This window comes from Chlamydotis macqueenii, chromosome 21 (genome assembly GCF_036417535.1).
Source record: "Chlamydotis macqueenii isolate bChlMac1 chromosome 21, bChlMac1.mat, whole genome shotgun sequence".
Lineage (NCBI taxonomy): Eukaryota > Metazoa > Chordata > Aves > Otidiformes > Otididae > Chlamydotis > Chlamydotis macqueenii.
The window spans coordinates 4,358,790-4,374,923 of record NC_141576.1 but is presented as its reverse complement, the minus strand read 5'-3'; the positions used below and the strand labels follow the sequence as shown (position 1 = coordinate 4,374,923).

The window sequence follows — 16,134 nt, the reverse complement described above, 5'->3', positions numbered from 1 at the left end:
TCTCTGCTCTCGTCAGTTTGGTTGCTTCAGTTTTGAGGGAAACTGCTGGGAAATAATTATTTTTTTTTTAAGCTGAGAAGAATTGCCCTCTGGTTAGTTTCCATCTCGTTGTGCCCGTGACAAGAGTGGTCCAGCTGAGGGCTGGGATGGGAGGTTTTTCTCGGGTCAGTCGAACACCAGGGTGTCTGAGGTGAGCATGGCTGGGCTTGGGGACTGACAGTCCGCGCATTCCCCTAGGAGCTTATGTTTTCAAAGTCATCAGTGATCATGGGGCACTTGAATATTTTGGAAGCCCAGCTTTTAGGATGGTGTTGGACCTGATTTTTCTGGGGGAACCAGCTCTAGCTCTCAACAGCTACAGCAGCAGCAAAATCTTCTTCCGTATGGACAACTAAAGAACAGGAGGAACTGATTCTCAACAGATCCAGGTCTGTCTGTCCCGTTAAGTGAAGATAATAACTATTGATCTTGGTAAAACACACTGGACTGTTTCGATAAAGCCCTTTTGGTTTCGATTAGAGCAACAGCATATATTTTGGGAGGAACTGTTTAACATTTCTGTTTGATCTCTGTGAAAGTTGCTCTTTATGACAGTGAAGGCTTATCACGAAAGAAAAAAAAAAAAGCTCAAACAGAACTTGAGGCAGAAATTTCACTCTGTTCAGTGAAAAGCTACAGTGGCTGGTCCTTATTTTTGTAGGACTTGGACAAAGCCTGGATCTGCCTCCTTTTGCCTGAGCAGACTGTAAGCCACACTTGGAAATCTCAAGAATCTCAGAGAAATGCTTTAAGCCTGTGTCTCCAGAGCAGAACAGACGTACAAACCCCAGTCGAATTCCTCTTGATGAAATATTTCAGCCGTGCTGGGAAAGGCTGTGTTCTCTTGGACCTGATGTAATGGAACTTCAGAGCGAAACGCCGATACCTGGGGGAATGATGGACGGTTATTTTGTTCTCTGTTGTCCTTCTGGTACTCCAAAGGTACAGCAGTGAGGTGGGCGAAAAGAAAGGAAAATATCTGAAAGCATCCGTGCCCTTTTGCTCCGTGTCTCTTCACCGGGGAGGAGGAGCAGGAAAAGAAAGAAAAAAGAGAAAAAATTCCAACTTTTGCTTTTATTTAGGAGATGGCATCAGTGTACCACGTCCTCAGCTGGCGCAAGTTAACTTTTACTCCGTTAATACTGACTTACATTGCCTGAGGACCTGGCTTCACATCTCTGCTTCCTTCTTTGCAACCTCAGGCTCAAATGGACCAAGTTATTTGATGTGCAACAGACACAGAAAACAAAGAGTAGTCCACTTTTCAGCCTTCTTCCAGAGAATTTTTAAAAACAGGTAGCTCCAAAGGATCGATGGATTTTCTATCTTAGTTACCTTCCTTCAAAGCCTGGAAATTCCAATTGGCTTTTCTGGAAAAGCATAGCTCTCACTCTATTAACAAATTATTCTGTAGGCTTTAGAACTCACTCAGAGGTAATAAATGGGAAACGGTCCCTTCTGTTCGCAGATCTTGTTCATCTGTTTCTTTAGGGCTTCAGAAAATAATGTTGATATTGATGGGAAGTGCTGCAGCTTCCCTTCTCTGTAATTTTCTTTTTGTTTTTTTTTTTTTTAAAATTATATATATTTTTCCAGTTACAGTGGTACCTACAGCCCAGGTTCTGTGCGCAGCCGAGACTCAACGTGTTATTCTCTGCTCCGAAGAGCTTACAGTATAAGCTGTACGGAGAAACAGGTACAAGGGAGAGAAAGCGTTGCTGATGGCTTTTTATAGCAGAGGGACAAGCGAGTTGACTAGGATCACACAGAGAAATTGTTGTTACGAGTAATTTTCTTCTTTGATATATTTTCCCCAAAGATAAAACACCCTAAAACCAGGCCGGGACTGGTCTGTACTGCCTTCATTTTTTGCCTGACCGTTGCTGTCCGTTCCCTTCTGCTCCCGCCGTCCTTTGGGCCGTCCCTCCTGCGCTGAAACAACTTCCAGGGTGGCACTGGTGTCACTGGAAAGAGAGGATAATAAACCCGTTAGCGCTCAGGTCAAGGGGCCGGACCGCGGCTGGCAGGGAAGGCAGAAAAATGGGCGCAGCGGAAGGGCTGCCGGCTGTTGTTTCATTCATTTGTTGGTTCCCGAATCCGGGAGCGGGAGGTGCGATGAGAGGCTGGACGGCTTCTCCCGTCCGTGACCTCCGGTTTGACGGAGGAGCTGGTGAGCGCGGGGCGAGAGGGCTGCGCCCGTACCGGATTCGCTGCCGAAACGGTCGGCCTGGTAGCGCGTTGGCCTGGAATGGCTAATGAAGGCCCAGGGGAGAGCGGCGGATTATCTCAGACGGCATCTGACCCGTTTGTGGGTGTTTGCGCTAATCACAGCCGAAGGGAGATGCAACCTCTGTCAGGTATCTGACAAGGGGATGTGTGGGCTCCGGTGCCGTGCGGGTTCTCTAATTAAAGCCATTTGACTGGGTTTATTAGTTGAAAAAGGGAAAGAAAAATATTCCAGGCTCTCAGATCCTCCCCTTTCCTTTTCTCTATCTTTATTATCAATAAAAAGAGAGAGAAAACACTGTCTGGGCTTGAGGATTTCCTTCACATATGGAAAAGATTTAGCATTCTTCAGCTCCCAGCGTTGGCAGCGCGCAAACCTCCCCTCTTGCCTCCCCCCAGCATTCCCAGCCTGCTCCCTGTATTTCCCAGATCTACGGATACAGAAAGAATGCATGTGCTGTTGCTTCTGCAGGTTTTTTTTTTTTTTTTCATCCGACAGAAATTATTTTTGACAGTTGAATCACAAGCACATGAATCATCTTGCAGACAGCTCTGATATTTTTATCAGTGTGCAAACTCTTTGTGCATTTGCGTTTCTGTGCTTTTTTTTTTCCTGGTCCTGATTAGGATGCTGAAGAAGCTGTGTCCGTAGGGATGGCACCTGCTCATCTTCTTGGGGCGATTCCCAGTGGGATCAGATGTCCGGAGTTTGGCTGGCAGTTCATGTGGGCTGGCAAAAGCTTTGCTTTCATGTACATTATTTTATTTTTCCATAGAGCTTTTTTGCCTTGCAGCTCTCGTAGCAGAGGCCTTTCCATTGCTGGGATCAATTAAATGCTCACCAGGGACTCTCTCTGCGAGGAATCTTTCCTTTTCTGGCTGCCTTTGAATGTCACACCAGGGCGTTCAGCTGTTTTGACCTTGTTGCGGTAGCTCCCGGGGCAGGAAACCTTTCCTAACCCTCCCTTCCTGTCTCTGCCGCGGGTCCTGTGCTGTCCGCCCGTCATTCCGGCTGCGGGCTCTCCCAGGACTCTTATGCAACGGTTGGGTTTTTGGTATTCTTGGCTGGGCCGACACGGCTCCGGGGGAGAGCCATGAGGGGGTTGGATGGGTCGGGAGGGGGGAGAAAGATTTTATTTTGTAACTCTACTGACCTTGCTGAGCCACACAGAGCGGAATTTTCCCCCCGCTCTGCGGAAGGGAAGAAATAGCACCGCTATTCTCTTTTCTATCTTTCCGATGGTCCCGTGCTTTCATGACAGAGCAATTGGGCTTCCAGGCTTCGCCAGTCAGGTAACCTACCTCTGTTCCCAAGCTGTTGGTTTTTGGTTTTTTGTTTTTCCCTTGTAGTTGCATCTCTAGACTCGGATAATCGGTAACTTACATTGTGCGTTGGTACTCATCGGATTTTTCCTGGGGAAAGGAAATATGCCTGTCTGTGATTTTTTAAAAACAAAGCAACCCCCCAGCCAGACAATACTTTGAGAGGCAATGAAAGCAATTAATGGTGTCAAAAGACCCTAGGAGGGTGAGGTGGTGAGTGACGGAGGGCTGGGCTGACGCAGGAGCGGCTGGGCGGTGGCTGGATGTGCCGGGGGAATGGAGGGTTATTGACTGGAACTCCAGCTGCGTTTCGTTAGCTGGTATCGTAACCCACAAAATTAATCTTGAACAATGTACGAAGGGGAGGGAGGCCTAGTATATGAGGCAGTTCTGGAGTGCCCGCAACGCTCACCCTTGCAGAAGCTTTGGAGAATTGCAGAAATGTTTACTTTTTAGTTACATTAATTAAAGGGAGGATGAGTGGTGTTCTGTTCTCCACCCTCTATCCCAGGGCTGGGGGAAATCCTTGTGTTACGAAAGGAAGGTGCAAGCTCTGATGAGGTTCCCTCCAAGCTAAGTCAGTGTTTGTCCTGAAAGCAAACATCTTGGGCTCCTCTCAGGCACCAAAGAGGTCGTCGAAGGGTTGGCTGTGGGGTAGGGGAGAGCACCCGCGCGGTAACCCCACCGCAACGTGCTGGCTGCATCTCACCCACGGATGTACGTGTTGAGAACGGGTCCTCAGCGGGGCTCCTGTGTTCCCCCTGCTCCCAGGGGTGTAGAGCCTGGCTTTGCTGGGCTGAGCTGTACGACACGTTTACTGGTGTGTACGCTTCACCTCTTTGCCGGGGGTACTGCACCTGTACTGACAGCTGTTGGCTCTGCAGCTACAGAAAATGCTCCTTCTGACCCATGGGCCAGAACAGTCCTACCGCTTTAGGCAAGCCAGCTGGCAAAGCACACCTTCCTCCTTTTCTTCATGTGGGTAAAAATACTTCAAAATGTACTTAAAGGGGGGAGCTGGAGGCCCCAGATGCCTGGCTCGCTGGCAGTAGGTGACTGTTGGACATCCAGAGGAATATAGAATCATGGAATGGTTTGGGTGGGAGAGAGCGTTGGACTGGTTAGAGGCACCCAGTCCAACCCACCTGCAAGAAGCAGGGACATCTCCAACCAGACCAGGTTGCTCAGAGCCCCGGCCAACCTGGCCTGGAATGTTTCCAGGGATGGGGCGTCCACCGCCTCTCTGGGCAACCTGGGCCAATGTTCCACTACTGTCATCATTATTTTTTTTTTCTATCAACAAATTGGAAGGCAATTTTCTTCTTAAAATACTCAAACCTTCCTATAGGGTTGATGGTTCAACATCAGCATCCCACTGATGTACGAGAGCGCTCTGTAATGACACTCACACAAATCCAAGCTTTTTAAATGCGAGATTGTGAGGCTTACATTAAATATCTATAAATCCTGATGTATCTCCACAGATAGCAATGGCACTGCGGTCTCTGGGTGTGTACGGCACATAACACCGCTCTGCGAAGCGCGTGCTTTACTGCCTGCCGCTGCGTGCCCAGCGCTGGTTGATCGCCCTGAACCTGACTAACGGCAGGTACCTCAATATACTGCTCAGCTCCGTGGGCACCTTCCTGCCCTTCACCTGTCTGTGCAACTGGCAAAGGTCTTCAGGAAAAGCCAGAGTCATGGGAAGGATTGCGTGGATGGACCGCGTCTCACGAATGAGTGGATTTTATTTGCAGTTTGGACCGGTGGCCTTTCAAGTCAATGGGAAGACGATTGATCGCAGCGGGTTCTGGACCAGGCTTCTGGCTACCTTTGTGCTTAATTTAAAAGTAATGTGTGTCTGCTGGTGAATGCCTCTAAACAGATTAAGGAAGTGCAAAAAAACTGACTATAGATGAACATAAAAGGCAAAATTGATCGGCTCCGTCTATTTTAATTTTCTGGGAAGGGAGAAGCGTAATAAATAAATAAAATGCTCCAAATGTAATGGCAAAAATACAAAGTAAACGCAACTTGAAAAAAATGCCTTGCTAGTGCTGGAATGCAGGTGTTTCCAAGGGCACCTGTGTAAAGGTACTTACATACGTATTTCTGTGTTCCATCCGTGGGCACATGGACCTGTGTGTGTATATGCAGCGGCTCTGGGTGTAGGGATACAATTTAGGGAAAGGCAAAGAAGCAGCGTTCTGAGGAGCAGGGGGAAGGGGAACTGGTGTTCCCGGTCTCGTGGGCTGTTTCTCTCGGTTTAGTGCCTCCCTTTCTGCTGCATTCTCGCTCTTGTTAGGGCTGATGAGTCCCTGGGCGGTCGCTGAGACCCGGTAACTGCTCGAAGGGACCGTAATGGCCATAAAATGATTTTTAGTGTCTGATCAGCGCCGTTCTCTTTAGCCTGTGCAGTCACAGCAGAGTGAATTGCAATTATTTTGAAGTGGGAATTTGCACACCCTCCCTCCCCTCCCCGTCTAATTGTTATGATAAATTGCAACTCCAGAAAAATACATAAAGCTTTGTCATGATAAAGCTCACGCTGATACCAAGTCCTAGCTTTTCAGCATGACAGACTGGCTACAAAGCCTGTTCCGGCTTGGTCCAAGTTTTGTACTTGGGACACTTTGCGACGTAGGAGCATTCACCTTGTTGCCGTCCAAGGCTGCGGTTTTCTTTTTCGTGTCTCTCTCAAGAAGAAAGCGTGTGTCTCTTTTCTTGTCTGCGTGCGTTTTCCCGCTTTTAAGCTGGTTTGGCCCGCTGCTCTTCTCTCCCTTGGGTGTCTGCTGTTCACAGACGGCAGTGTTCTTGGCTTGGAAGTGCGTCGGAACGGGAAAGCTAATGTGCCTGCTTGGGGTGGTGCCTTCCAGATGGATTTAGCTAATTATCACAACAATTAGGGCTCTCCTTAATGACCACAACTGGAATTTATTGACAGAGGTAAACAAGAATTTGTTATTTTCTATTTATGGAAAGTTCTTAATTTGTTTAATTAAAAAACCACGGGCTTTTCTATCGCTTAGTCTTGCTCCGTCCCCCGCTGCAGAGAGCCTGACCGGCTTTCTCAGGACGCTTTCCTTTTGCCAGGTTTATTTGGAAAGTTGGGGTTGACGTTTCAGAGAAACTGTTATTAGCTGACTGTCACTGCACTTAACTCGACCTGTTTCACACACCTTTCTTCCTTTTGTGCCGGTCCTTGCTGAGAACATCTTTCATTCCTATGACTTGTCCTACTGAAGGAAGTAAGCCGACGTCCCTGTACAGAGAAGGTGCAGGTTCTCTCACTGTGGTTCCCTTCCCAATTTCATGATTTTGTTTGCTAAAATTTTAAATTCTGTGGGACAATGACAGTACAGTTTCCCTGGGTTTCCAGTGTGCGTCTTCCACTGTAAGTGCTCGTGTTACGGTTCTCTGGCTTGGTCAGTCCCAGATCCAGCTAAACACCCAAAGTGCTAGAAATGCTCTGTCACAATGAGAGCTAAAACCACAAAACCCTCTAGTTTGGGCTCCCCTGGGCTCCTGTCTTCTCGTGGATGAGGCACAAAGGGTGCAGGGACACAGCCATCTCGCTACTTGCAGAGGTTGGGACCAGGGTCACGTTGTGCTAGGTTCTGTACGCATGGGGTGAAAAAGCAGCTTTTGCCTCCTGGGAATTTTCCTCCTGTTTATTTGTATGTTGTCAGAAGTGAATTGTTGAGGGAGGTGCACTGCCAGGACCACCTAGGGAAAGGCTGCGCAAGGCAAGACCTGCGAGATTCACGTGAGCGTGCAAATGGACAGGGAAAAGGAGCCCCAGTAATTCATGTTGAGATCGATGCGGACTGTTTGCTGGTGAGAGACAAACGTGCTGCTGGCTGGCACGGGCAATTTTCCCTGTGCAGGTGAAAATGTTATGGATTGACTGGATCGTGTCTTCCCTGGGCTATTGGCAAAGGTTTAAGTTATCATAGGTAAAATTAAAACCTATTCTGTTACGTTAATGTGCAACATTTGGTTGGAAATGTTCTGGAGAGAGATATCAGTGCCTAATTCTGCTGCCATCTTCCTTTCCTGTTGACGTGGATGGTAGGAATGAAGAGGTGGGGAGAGGCTGGAAGTGCATGTCTTGAATATCAGAACTGGAAGAACTAGATATAGATATGCCTCTGCGGAAAAGTCTTTTGCAAAGCGAATGTAGCTTTTGCCCGCCCAACGTACCAGTCTGAAACCAGGGACTAACAGCGTTGCCTTTGCAGGGCAGCCGTTTGAGAGGAGCTGCTTGGTTCTGGGTTGCCTAACCAAATCCTTGTTTTCTTCTCTTTTCCCATTCCGGCTCATTCCATCCTGTGCCAGAACCGGGGTCGCCTGGCAGAGAAGAGGACAATCCCCTTACCTCCAACCAGGATCCCGAAGAAAGAGCTGACCTCAATTTTCTCGCATAGCGACGACAGCGAAGAGAGTGATAAGAGCAATGGTCAACACCCTGAAGTAAAGCAGGAGGAGGATCTCCACATCAGTATCATGAAAAGAAGGTACTTTCCTGCCGGGGAGTGCTGCATTGCAAGAGCAAAGACAGAGAAAGCTGGGCAGCAGGTGACCAACCTTTGTGGGCCAGGCTGCCCGACGGAGTCACCTCCAGGGCTTGAAATTCAAGAGCAGATCTCACGTTATGGAGATCTTGGATCCTCTTTCTGCTTCCTCACTCCTGTTTGGGGCGAGTAGGGCTCTGTGGGGCCTTGCACCGTAGGCCTCGTGTTTGCACTGAAGGTCTGTATTTGCAGACTGTAAATTGTCTTTCACCCTCTGTCCAGCGTTCTGTGTCTTTGTGTCGAATGAGTTGCATGACCAAGAAGTCATCTGTGGGTGTTTTACGTAGCTGTCTGAAAATACACAGAGGTGTATGAGTCCAGAGTCTCCTGCTTTTAGTTGTCCTCAAATTCTAATGTAATATAAATTGGATAATTTAATGTTGGGGAACAAAGCTTGGGAAGGAGGTAGCAGCAATGGTGGTTGTATGTTTTTGATTGCAAGTGTCAAAGAGCGTAGCTGTGTCTCACTGGTTCTGAGTGACCCTGTAGTCTAAAGGTAGAAGTAAAAGAGTTGCAGTAGGCAAAGGGTCGCTGGGATACTGGGCTTTACCTCAGTACTTACAGATTTTGATCATGTCTTTCTCAGCGTCACGTACATTCATCCTGGAATCACGCAGGGCTGCAGGAGGAGGAGAAGGGATTGTCTTGAGTTGCATTCTGCTAACTGCCACTTGGGCTCTCATGTGTGGTCTCAGTGCCCATATTATTCCGCTGCAAAATTTTGGGTTCTCTCGTCCCTCTGAAAAAATAGGATGTTTAGAAGACCTGTAACTACAGGAAAATAAGTACCTGAAGGCACTGTGTCTCAGCCTCCCATGCATATCATTGCAACTCATCTTGATTGTCATCTTCCTCTGATGCATAAAATCCCTCAGATTCTAAGACAAGCCCTATAAAAACAGAGGAGTGGAAACCGAAGGCATGTAATTGCTTTTCTTATGTTTTATGTCTTTCTTGCTCCTGAGTAGATAAGCTATTTCCCTCCTTGCCTTCCAGCAGATGCTGGTACGTTCGGCAGCTGAGAGCTTGAAAGCAGGGAGACAGACCGGTAACCAGCCCTTCTCATAAAACCCGCCTGTAATTAAAGTCAGGGTTTATCGTTGCAGCTATCCAACAGCCGTGTTCACGGGTTATCGCTCGGAGATGGAAAGGTGTTTGGGGAACGCGTCTGCCCTGTGCGTGCGCACGGGAGCCGCCGAGGAGAGGGAGCCCTCCTAATCAGTTTTGGAAAACTGCCCTCCTTCTCCTGCCCCCTTTAATTAATGCTTCTCGTTCCGCAAAATTATAGCGCTAGATTGTCTCATTAGGAGGGAGAACAACGTGATAACTATATAATTGATATGCCGGGCCCCCCAAATCTAAAGTGCTCTTATCTTAAATCTTTAATTACTGTAATTGCTTTGCCTTGTTTATTAGGAAACGAAGAAAAGACACTTAGTAGTTATTAGCCAGCGGTCCCCCAGCTTGCCATTTCTGTGCTCTTCAGTGCTTTTTAATCAGTTTGTCTGAAGGTCTCTTGTTTAAGCTTTGTCCTGATTCCTTAGAGGAGCGCGTGATTCTCAGACTCATGGCTTTTGTGCAGTTGTTCGCCTTTTCATTTTCCTGGGAGCTCTGGTACGGTGTGTGTGGGGAAAGCTGGACTAGCTGGGGCAGTCAGGAGCCAGGCAGCACTCGTCGGAGTGCGGTAATAACAGAAAAAAAAAAAAAGAGCATGTAATTCAGTGCTTGGTGCCCAGGCATGGAACATCTACTGCTCAGATCCCTCAGCATCTCGAAGCGTTTTGTCCCTTGCAAATGGGTCCCCAACCCTCCTGTCCCAAAGAGCAGGGACGACTGGCCGTCACTCAAGAGCGATGAAGGGAAAGCGACCTGGCCCCGCTCCTGCGCAGCCTTGCTGGAGGGAGCAGCCTCTGCCTCGGCTCCCAGTGTCGTCAGCAGCCCTGGGACTGGGGTGGAAGGTGTGATGGGGCTGGCTCCAGAGACAGCAGCGGCATCCTAAAGGCCAGACAGCTCGCAGACACGACAGCTGGAGCCTGACAGAGACGGTGCCCCATCTGCTTTTTGTTGTTAATTCACCTGTTGTATCCTCCCCGATTGGTGATGGATAGGGCTGAGGTTTTATTGTCTCCCACTGAGAGGAAGAAATAGGTTAAACTGCGATAGCAGGAAAACAAGGTCAGGGCCTGAGCAAAGCTGTGTTTTCCTCCGGTACCCCTGCACGGCCTTCGTGCACACCTGCATGCGCTTACCGTCACACACACTTGCATTATGGCTTTGAACGTTTTTGCCTTTTCTTTTCTCTCCTGTTCCCAATTTCTGTTACATTGACTGTTCCCTTCCATTGCTGGGACAAGGGAATGCTTGCTGCTGCTTTGAGGCCTGGGCATTGGTGAAGAAAAGACTCTAGGGATTGAAATAGGAGTTGGAAGCTTAGTTTCTTGGCTAGCCCCTCACCCTAGCCTTTGACAGTGATTTCCTCTGTGATCTTAGGCAATTGCCCATGGTGATGGCCTTCAGAGGTGTTTTGAGGCAGAGAAAACTGGCCTCATGATGTTCTTGCGGTCCCAGAAAGGAGCAGAGACCTGTAACTACGAGGATGGTGAGGCGCTGGAACAGGTTGCCCGTAGAAGCTGTGGATGCCCCATCCCTGGAAGTGCTCAAGGCTGGGTTGGACGGGGCTCTGAGAGGCCTGATCTGGTGGAAGATGTCTGTGCCCAGGGCAGGGGGTTGGACTAGAAGGTCTTTAAGGTCCCTTCCAGCCCAAACCACTCTATGATTCTATGAGCTACCAGTGAAGTTAGTGCATTTCAGTGCACGCCAGCTTATTTCACAACCAAGTCCTTGCAAAGCTGTGTCACTTTGCACATGGGTAATTAAGTTAAGGAAACCAAGCCTCACACTGAAGTGAGCTTGGCTCATCTCCTTTGAAATCCAGGTGACCCGAGCTTAAAGGTGAATGTTTTCATCTTGCAGTGAGACCCCTTGAGTCCTCTTTAGCCTGCTTTGCGGGGTGTGCTAAGCAGCCTTTGTGTTACGCCTGCTGTCTGGAAGACAAAGGGCTTAAAATCTTGTCTCATAGAACCAGAAGCATCTGCTGAGCTTGATACCGTAGCTTGATACCCAGACTGCAAGTGCTCAGCTCTGAAGATTATTGGGACAGCATTGCAGAGGAAAATCTTTTTTTTTTATTTGATCAGATTCTGAGTTCCTGAAAGTCTTGGTCTTTTACAACATTACCTACATGCAACAGTTGCGTTGCCTTAATTATTATGGCTTGGTTAAGTTGTAATTGCTCAAAACGAGCAATGCAGAGGAGCTTTTTCACACCGACGTTCAAGCTGCCTCTGAGGATCTCCATTATGTTATCCCAAGAATCCCCAAAACAGAGGAACGCCAGTGTAGCCAGAGAGTAAGGCTCAGCCTTAACAGTTAGATCCTCACATGCTGTTGGATTTAAGCCCAACATTGGTCTTGTGGGTGCATGAATTTAATTTCTATTTTAAAGACTGGGCTTTTGCATTAGTATGGGAGGGGAGGGAAAGAGGAGAGGAAAAATGTCGTAATAGCATCTGCGATTAACAGGGTAGGTTAGGAATGCTCGCCACAGCTTTGTCTAAGTCCCCAGCAAAATGTGGTGGCATGGCTGATAATCGGAGGCAGTGAGACTTCAGCACCTGCTTGAAATGGTGAAAGTTTTCGGCCTGACCTGTCTCTGAAGGAACCGTTACGGGGTATCGGTGAACACGTGCACTGGAGTAATGGGCGGGATAGGTGCTAATGGGCATGTACGGCAAAAATGCCTTTGAAATGAGTTTATTTAAAAAAAGAGGATTGGGAGCAAAAGTAGGAGCAGATTGTACAATGAGAGCACATAACAGCCTGGGTTCCTTGCCAAATAACAGTTATTTTGAGGAGAAATAACAAAAGTTGTCCCGTAACAGGGCGTCTGTGCACTGAGAAGCAGATTTCTGGAGAAGCTCCTACTGCCCTTGAGTCCTTCGCCCTTTTTTTGTGTTGCTCTCCCTCACACCCCCAGATCTTCTCTGCCTGTGTCAGGAGTATGACCCCGGTGTCTAGCGCCAGGAATTAGTGTTATTTCAAACCAGAGGAGAGCGTTTGAAGTGAAGGTGCTTTCTCAAGGAATGGTGGAACGCTGTCTCCTTGTTCCTCTTCCCTGCCGCCCAGCGTCCGTCCCCTCGCAGACCGGCTTTGCAGCATTCCCCTCGCTCAGCGTCCATTTTCCGATAGCGAAATGACTGACCTCCGCTACGCCGTAACGGCTAGCGGCTGTCAGCCTTGCCACTGCCCGCCTTCCTAAGTGGAAAGCTCTTTCTTCCATGCCATACGGCTGCTGCTCTTTGACTCCCTAATTGACTGAAGATCAAGCCCAAGCCACCCCCCCGTTATATTTGTCACCAGCACCTGCTTGTAATTCGGAGCCACGAGGTCCCGATGCCTTCTCCGCTGATGGGCACTGCCTTTGCCTTCCTTCTCTTGCTCGGCTCCTTCCTCCAGTGCCTTCCTCCAGTCAGCCCGCCCTGGGACGAGAGCCGCGTGACGTGCCCGGTTTCGTGGCAGAGTGTGCCAAACAACGCTACTTCTTACCCTGCACGTCTGGGGTCTGGGCTAAGCTGACAGGGCTCTTCCGAGCGGCGTACGACTAGAGAGAGACCTCACGCGTGACAAAGCAGGGCTCTGGGCTCCAGCCGTGAATCAGGCGCTCAGATTAGATGCGACAACGCTTCTTCTAATTAATCTGACTGGAGGAGGAGGGAGACAGGGCCCCTCTTGTGGCTGGAGACATATTTTGCTGCTTTATGACACTTTTCTTTCACAGGTTATTTTCTGTCAGTCCCTTCTCCCTTTCTCTGCAACCCTTTATTTTCCCTTCTCCTTTCCCTTTCCGCCCTCCTTCCCCCTTTTTCTCTGAACCATGCACCGCTGAATAACAGCCCCTGTAGTCAATAAATACATTAAGGATCCCTCTGGGAAGCAGCGGCTGGACTTGGTCCAGAGTGCCAGGAAGCATGTCATTGACCTAATGAGGATGTATATTTGAGAGGGGAGGGAGAGAAAATGGCTCCTTCTCAGGAATGCTGCAGGATAAAATACAACAAACAGCAGGAACTCCCTTCTTACCCAGGAAAGAGATACGAGACCAGAAAGAAACGTGAAGTGTGAGAATGAAAGCAAATGAAATCTTGAGCCACAAGTGCTCTTGGCTGCTCTCCGTGTCTCCTTGTGTCTGACCCTTGCAACATCACTTCTGCGGTGGAGAGTAACCCACGTGCCCCACGTCCAAGTCTCAGTCTCGCTGCAGTCTTATAAGGCCGTTCTTCCAACCAGTATGAGGTTTCCTGGAGGAGCCTACCGCTGTTCGTTGCCTGCCCAAGCTGCTTGATGTAGGCAGCCTGAAAATAGCATGACATGGATATCGGGAGGCTGTGGAAGCTGAGACGGTGATGTGTGTGAAGAGCAGGGAGGAGAGAGGAGCTTCCCAAACTGCTGTGCCTAGGCGCTCCGTGTTTCCATCCAAGATGGTGGGACCTAGGGCTTGACCCAGGGCACACTGAGCTCCCGGTGACCGTGGTGGTGTTGGGCTGTGCGGGTTGAACAGAAGTCCTCAAGTCACCCTTCGCCAACACTGTCCCTTCAGTGCGGCCTTCTACACCAGAGGATGTGGGGAAACCTTCTTGTCAATATTTTTCTCTTCTCTGTGGGCTTGCCTGTGCTGGAAAATTGAAAGGTACAGACAAACTCCATCCAAAGGAAGCGTTGGTCTTATAATTAAATGGGAGTGGAAAGGGACGGTTGTGGGTGAGAGACGGGGGCTGGCACTAGAAGCTCAGCTGCAGGACGAGGTGGTTACTGCCCGTTAATTAATTAATTTATTTATTTATTTATATTTGTTCACATCCATATATAAGCGATTTCATTCTTCGCACAAACCAGACCCCGACGTTCTGCTCCCTCCTCGCTGAAGCGCCTGGCGCAGCGGTTTGTTAATTCTGCGCACCCCTCAGACCGCCCTCCCCGCTTCCAAAGCTGTGCGGGGAACCTGACTCCTCCTGGTCGTTTTTATGGAACGCTTTCTAACGGATCACGCTGTGTCCGAGACCTGGGGTGGCTGAGGAGGTGGGAGCCACGGTAGCAGCTGTAGCACCTTTGCTTGCCTGACTGTGGTTTTTATTTCCCCCCCTCCTTTTCTGTTATTAATTTGTAAGCGACTGGCTCCTGCTCACCAATTTTTATACAACCCAAGGACAGGCTTGCGTAGCTGATAGTTTGCGAATTATTAGTAATTTGATTTCAATTGGATGAATAACCCGTTAAAGCAAGATGCACATTAGCCTCAGAAATCTAATTGCTGATAACGGCAGAGAGAAGTGGAGAGAGTGCTTGGTTCTGCTCCCTATCCCTCTCCCCCTCCCCCCCAAAAAAAAGATAATTAGGATTTAATTTCATTCTCACCTATTCATTTGTCTAAATATGGGTGTTTAATTATCCATCTCGGCAGATGGATGTCTCTGCCTCTGTGTGGATCTGAGCTGTGCCTCTGGGGTGAGGTTTTCCTTCCTCCTACTTACAACTCTCTGATGCAGTGGTGTTCTGCTTTGAAGCTTAGCTGGGCTGAGTCTCACGACGAGCCGTGCTTTGCCCGACACCGAGGATCGCTATCCGCAGTCTGCCCCTGTCAGTCGCAGAAACAGACCGTGAGAAGTTAGATTTTATGGAAGGCTGACTTCAACTTAGAGACTGAACCCCAAGCAGTGTTATGGAATCACAGGATGGTTTGGGTGGGAAGGGACCTTCAAAGCCCACCCAGTCCAACCCCCCTGCCAGGAGCAGGGACATCTCCAACCAGATCAGGTTGCTCACAGCCCCGTCCAACCTGGCCTGGAACGTTTCCAGGGATGGGGCATCCACCGCCTCTCTGGGCAACCTGTTTCAGTGCTCCACCACCCTCAGCGTAAAAAATTTTTTAGATGGATGTCCACTGCCTGTTGTGAACTCCAGAGCTGAGATCTGTTGGAAGGAGAGGCACGTAGTCAGCGGAGTTTTAGGGTGAGACAGAATGGTTAGTGGTGGGGCCACGGGATGCTCTGTTGTGCATCTTTCTGTGCCAGCCACACAGGCTCTGTGAGGGCCCTGTGGAGCGCACGTGGGGGTGTTGTGGGAGCACGTATGTGGTCCAAACTGGACTGTGGCCCCCTCTTAGACTCTGAACACTGCTTGGAGGCAATGCATGTTGCCTTCAGAGGCGCATGGGGCAAGATTCCTTAAACACAACTTTTCTGAATTGAAATTTTTTCATCAGGGAAGGGATCATGGAGTTTTAATCAGACAAACATGGCATTCAATCTACATATAGCTCAGGGCCCAACCCTTGCATTTGTTTTTGAGGCACTGAAGAGTGTTCTATGGATGGAGAAACGGGAGAAGTGCAAAATTCCTCTTCAGACCTGCAGTTTGATTCCATCTGGCCCCACGGAGTTCACCGCTCTGGTGCTCTCCCCACTTCCACTGTGCAGCCGCCAGCATGTGATTTGCACAGCGCAAGGCGCTGAGCTGGAATTAAAGAGGGTTTATGAAGGTTTTGTGGATTCTAGGGAGCAACGTGAAATCAGGCTTACCACCCTCCACCAATTCCAGGCTCTTGTGAGCAGGCCAGTCCCTTCCGGGCCATAAGGGCTTTGGCTGGCTCCAGTTTGCTTTGAATTTGGGATTCAGATCAGCTTACCTGGAAAGTCCAAACGTGTCCCGGACTTTGACCAAACTTCAGTTCGTGGAAATCTTAGTGTCCCAATTTGGCCTGTACTTTCCAGAAAGTTTTCAAACGTTGTCAGAATTTTAACTTCAAAGAACAACTGTTATTGCTATAAGCTCAGTAGCTGGGAAGTGCCGGTTCCATCTCTGTTTGCAAGTAAAATGATGGGAAGAGGGAAAGCTGGGACAGGTTTTCTAAACTGTT

General features: G+C 48.9%; 1 protein-coding gene across 2 annotated transcripts in view; it reads left to right on the top strand.

Annotated features, from left to right (window-relative positions):
- The window catches only part of SAMD11 (sterile alpha motif domain containing 11), a 121,512-nt gene that overhangs the window by 30,296 nt on the left and 75,082 nt on the right, over positions 1–16,134 (top strand). For both annotated transcript variants that reach the window (XM_086764539.1, XM_086764538.1), the window contains exon 3: positions 7,927–8,105. In XM_086764539.1, the coding sequence (XP_086620665.1) occupies positions 7,927–8,105 (179 nt within the window). The remainder of the gene's footprint in view (positions 1–7,926; positions 8,106–16,134) is intronic.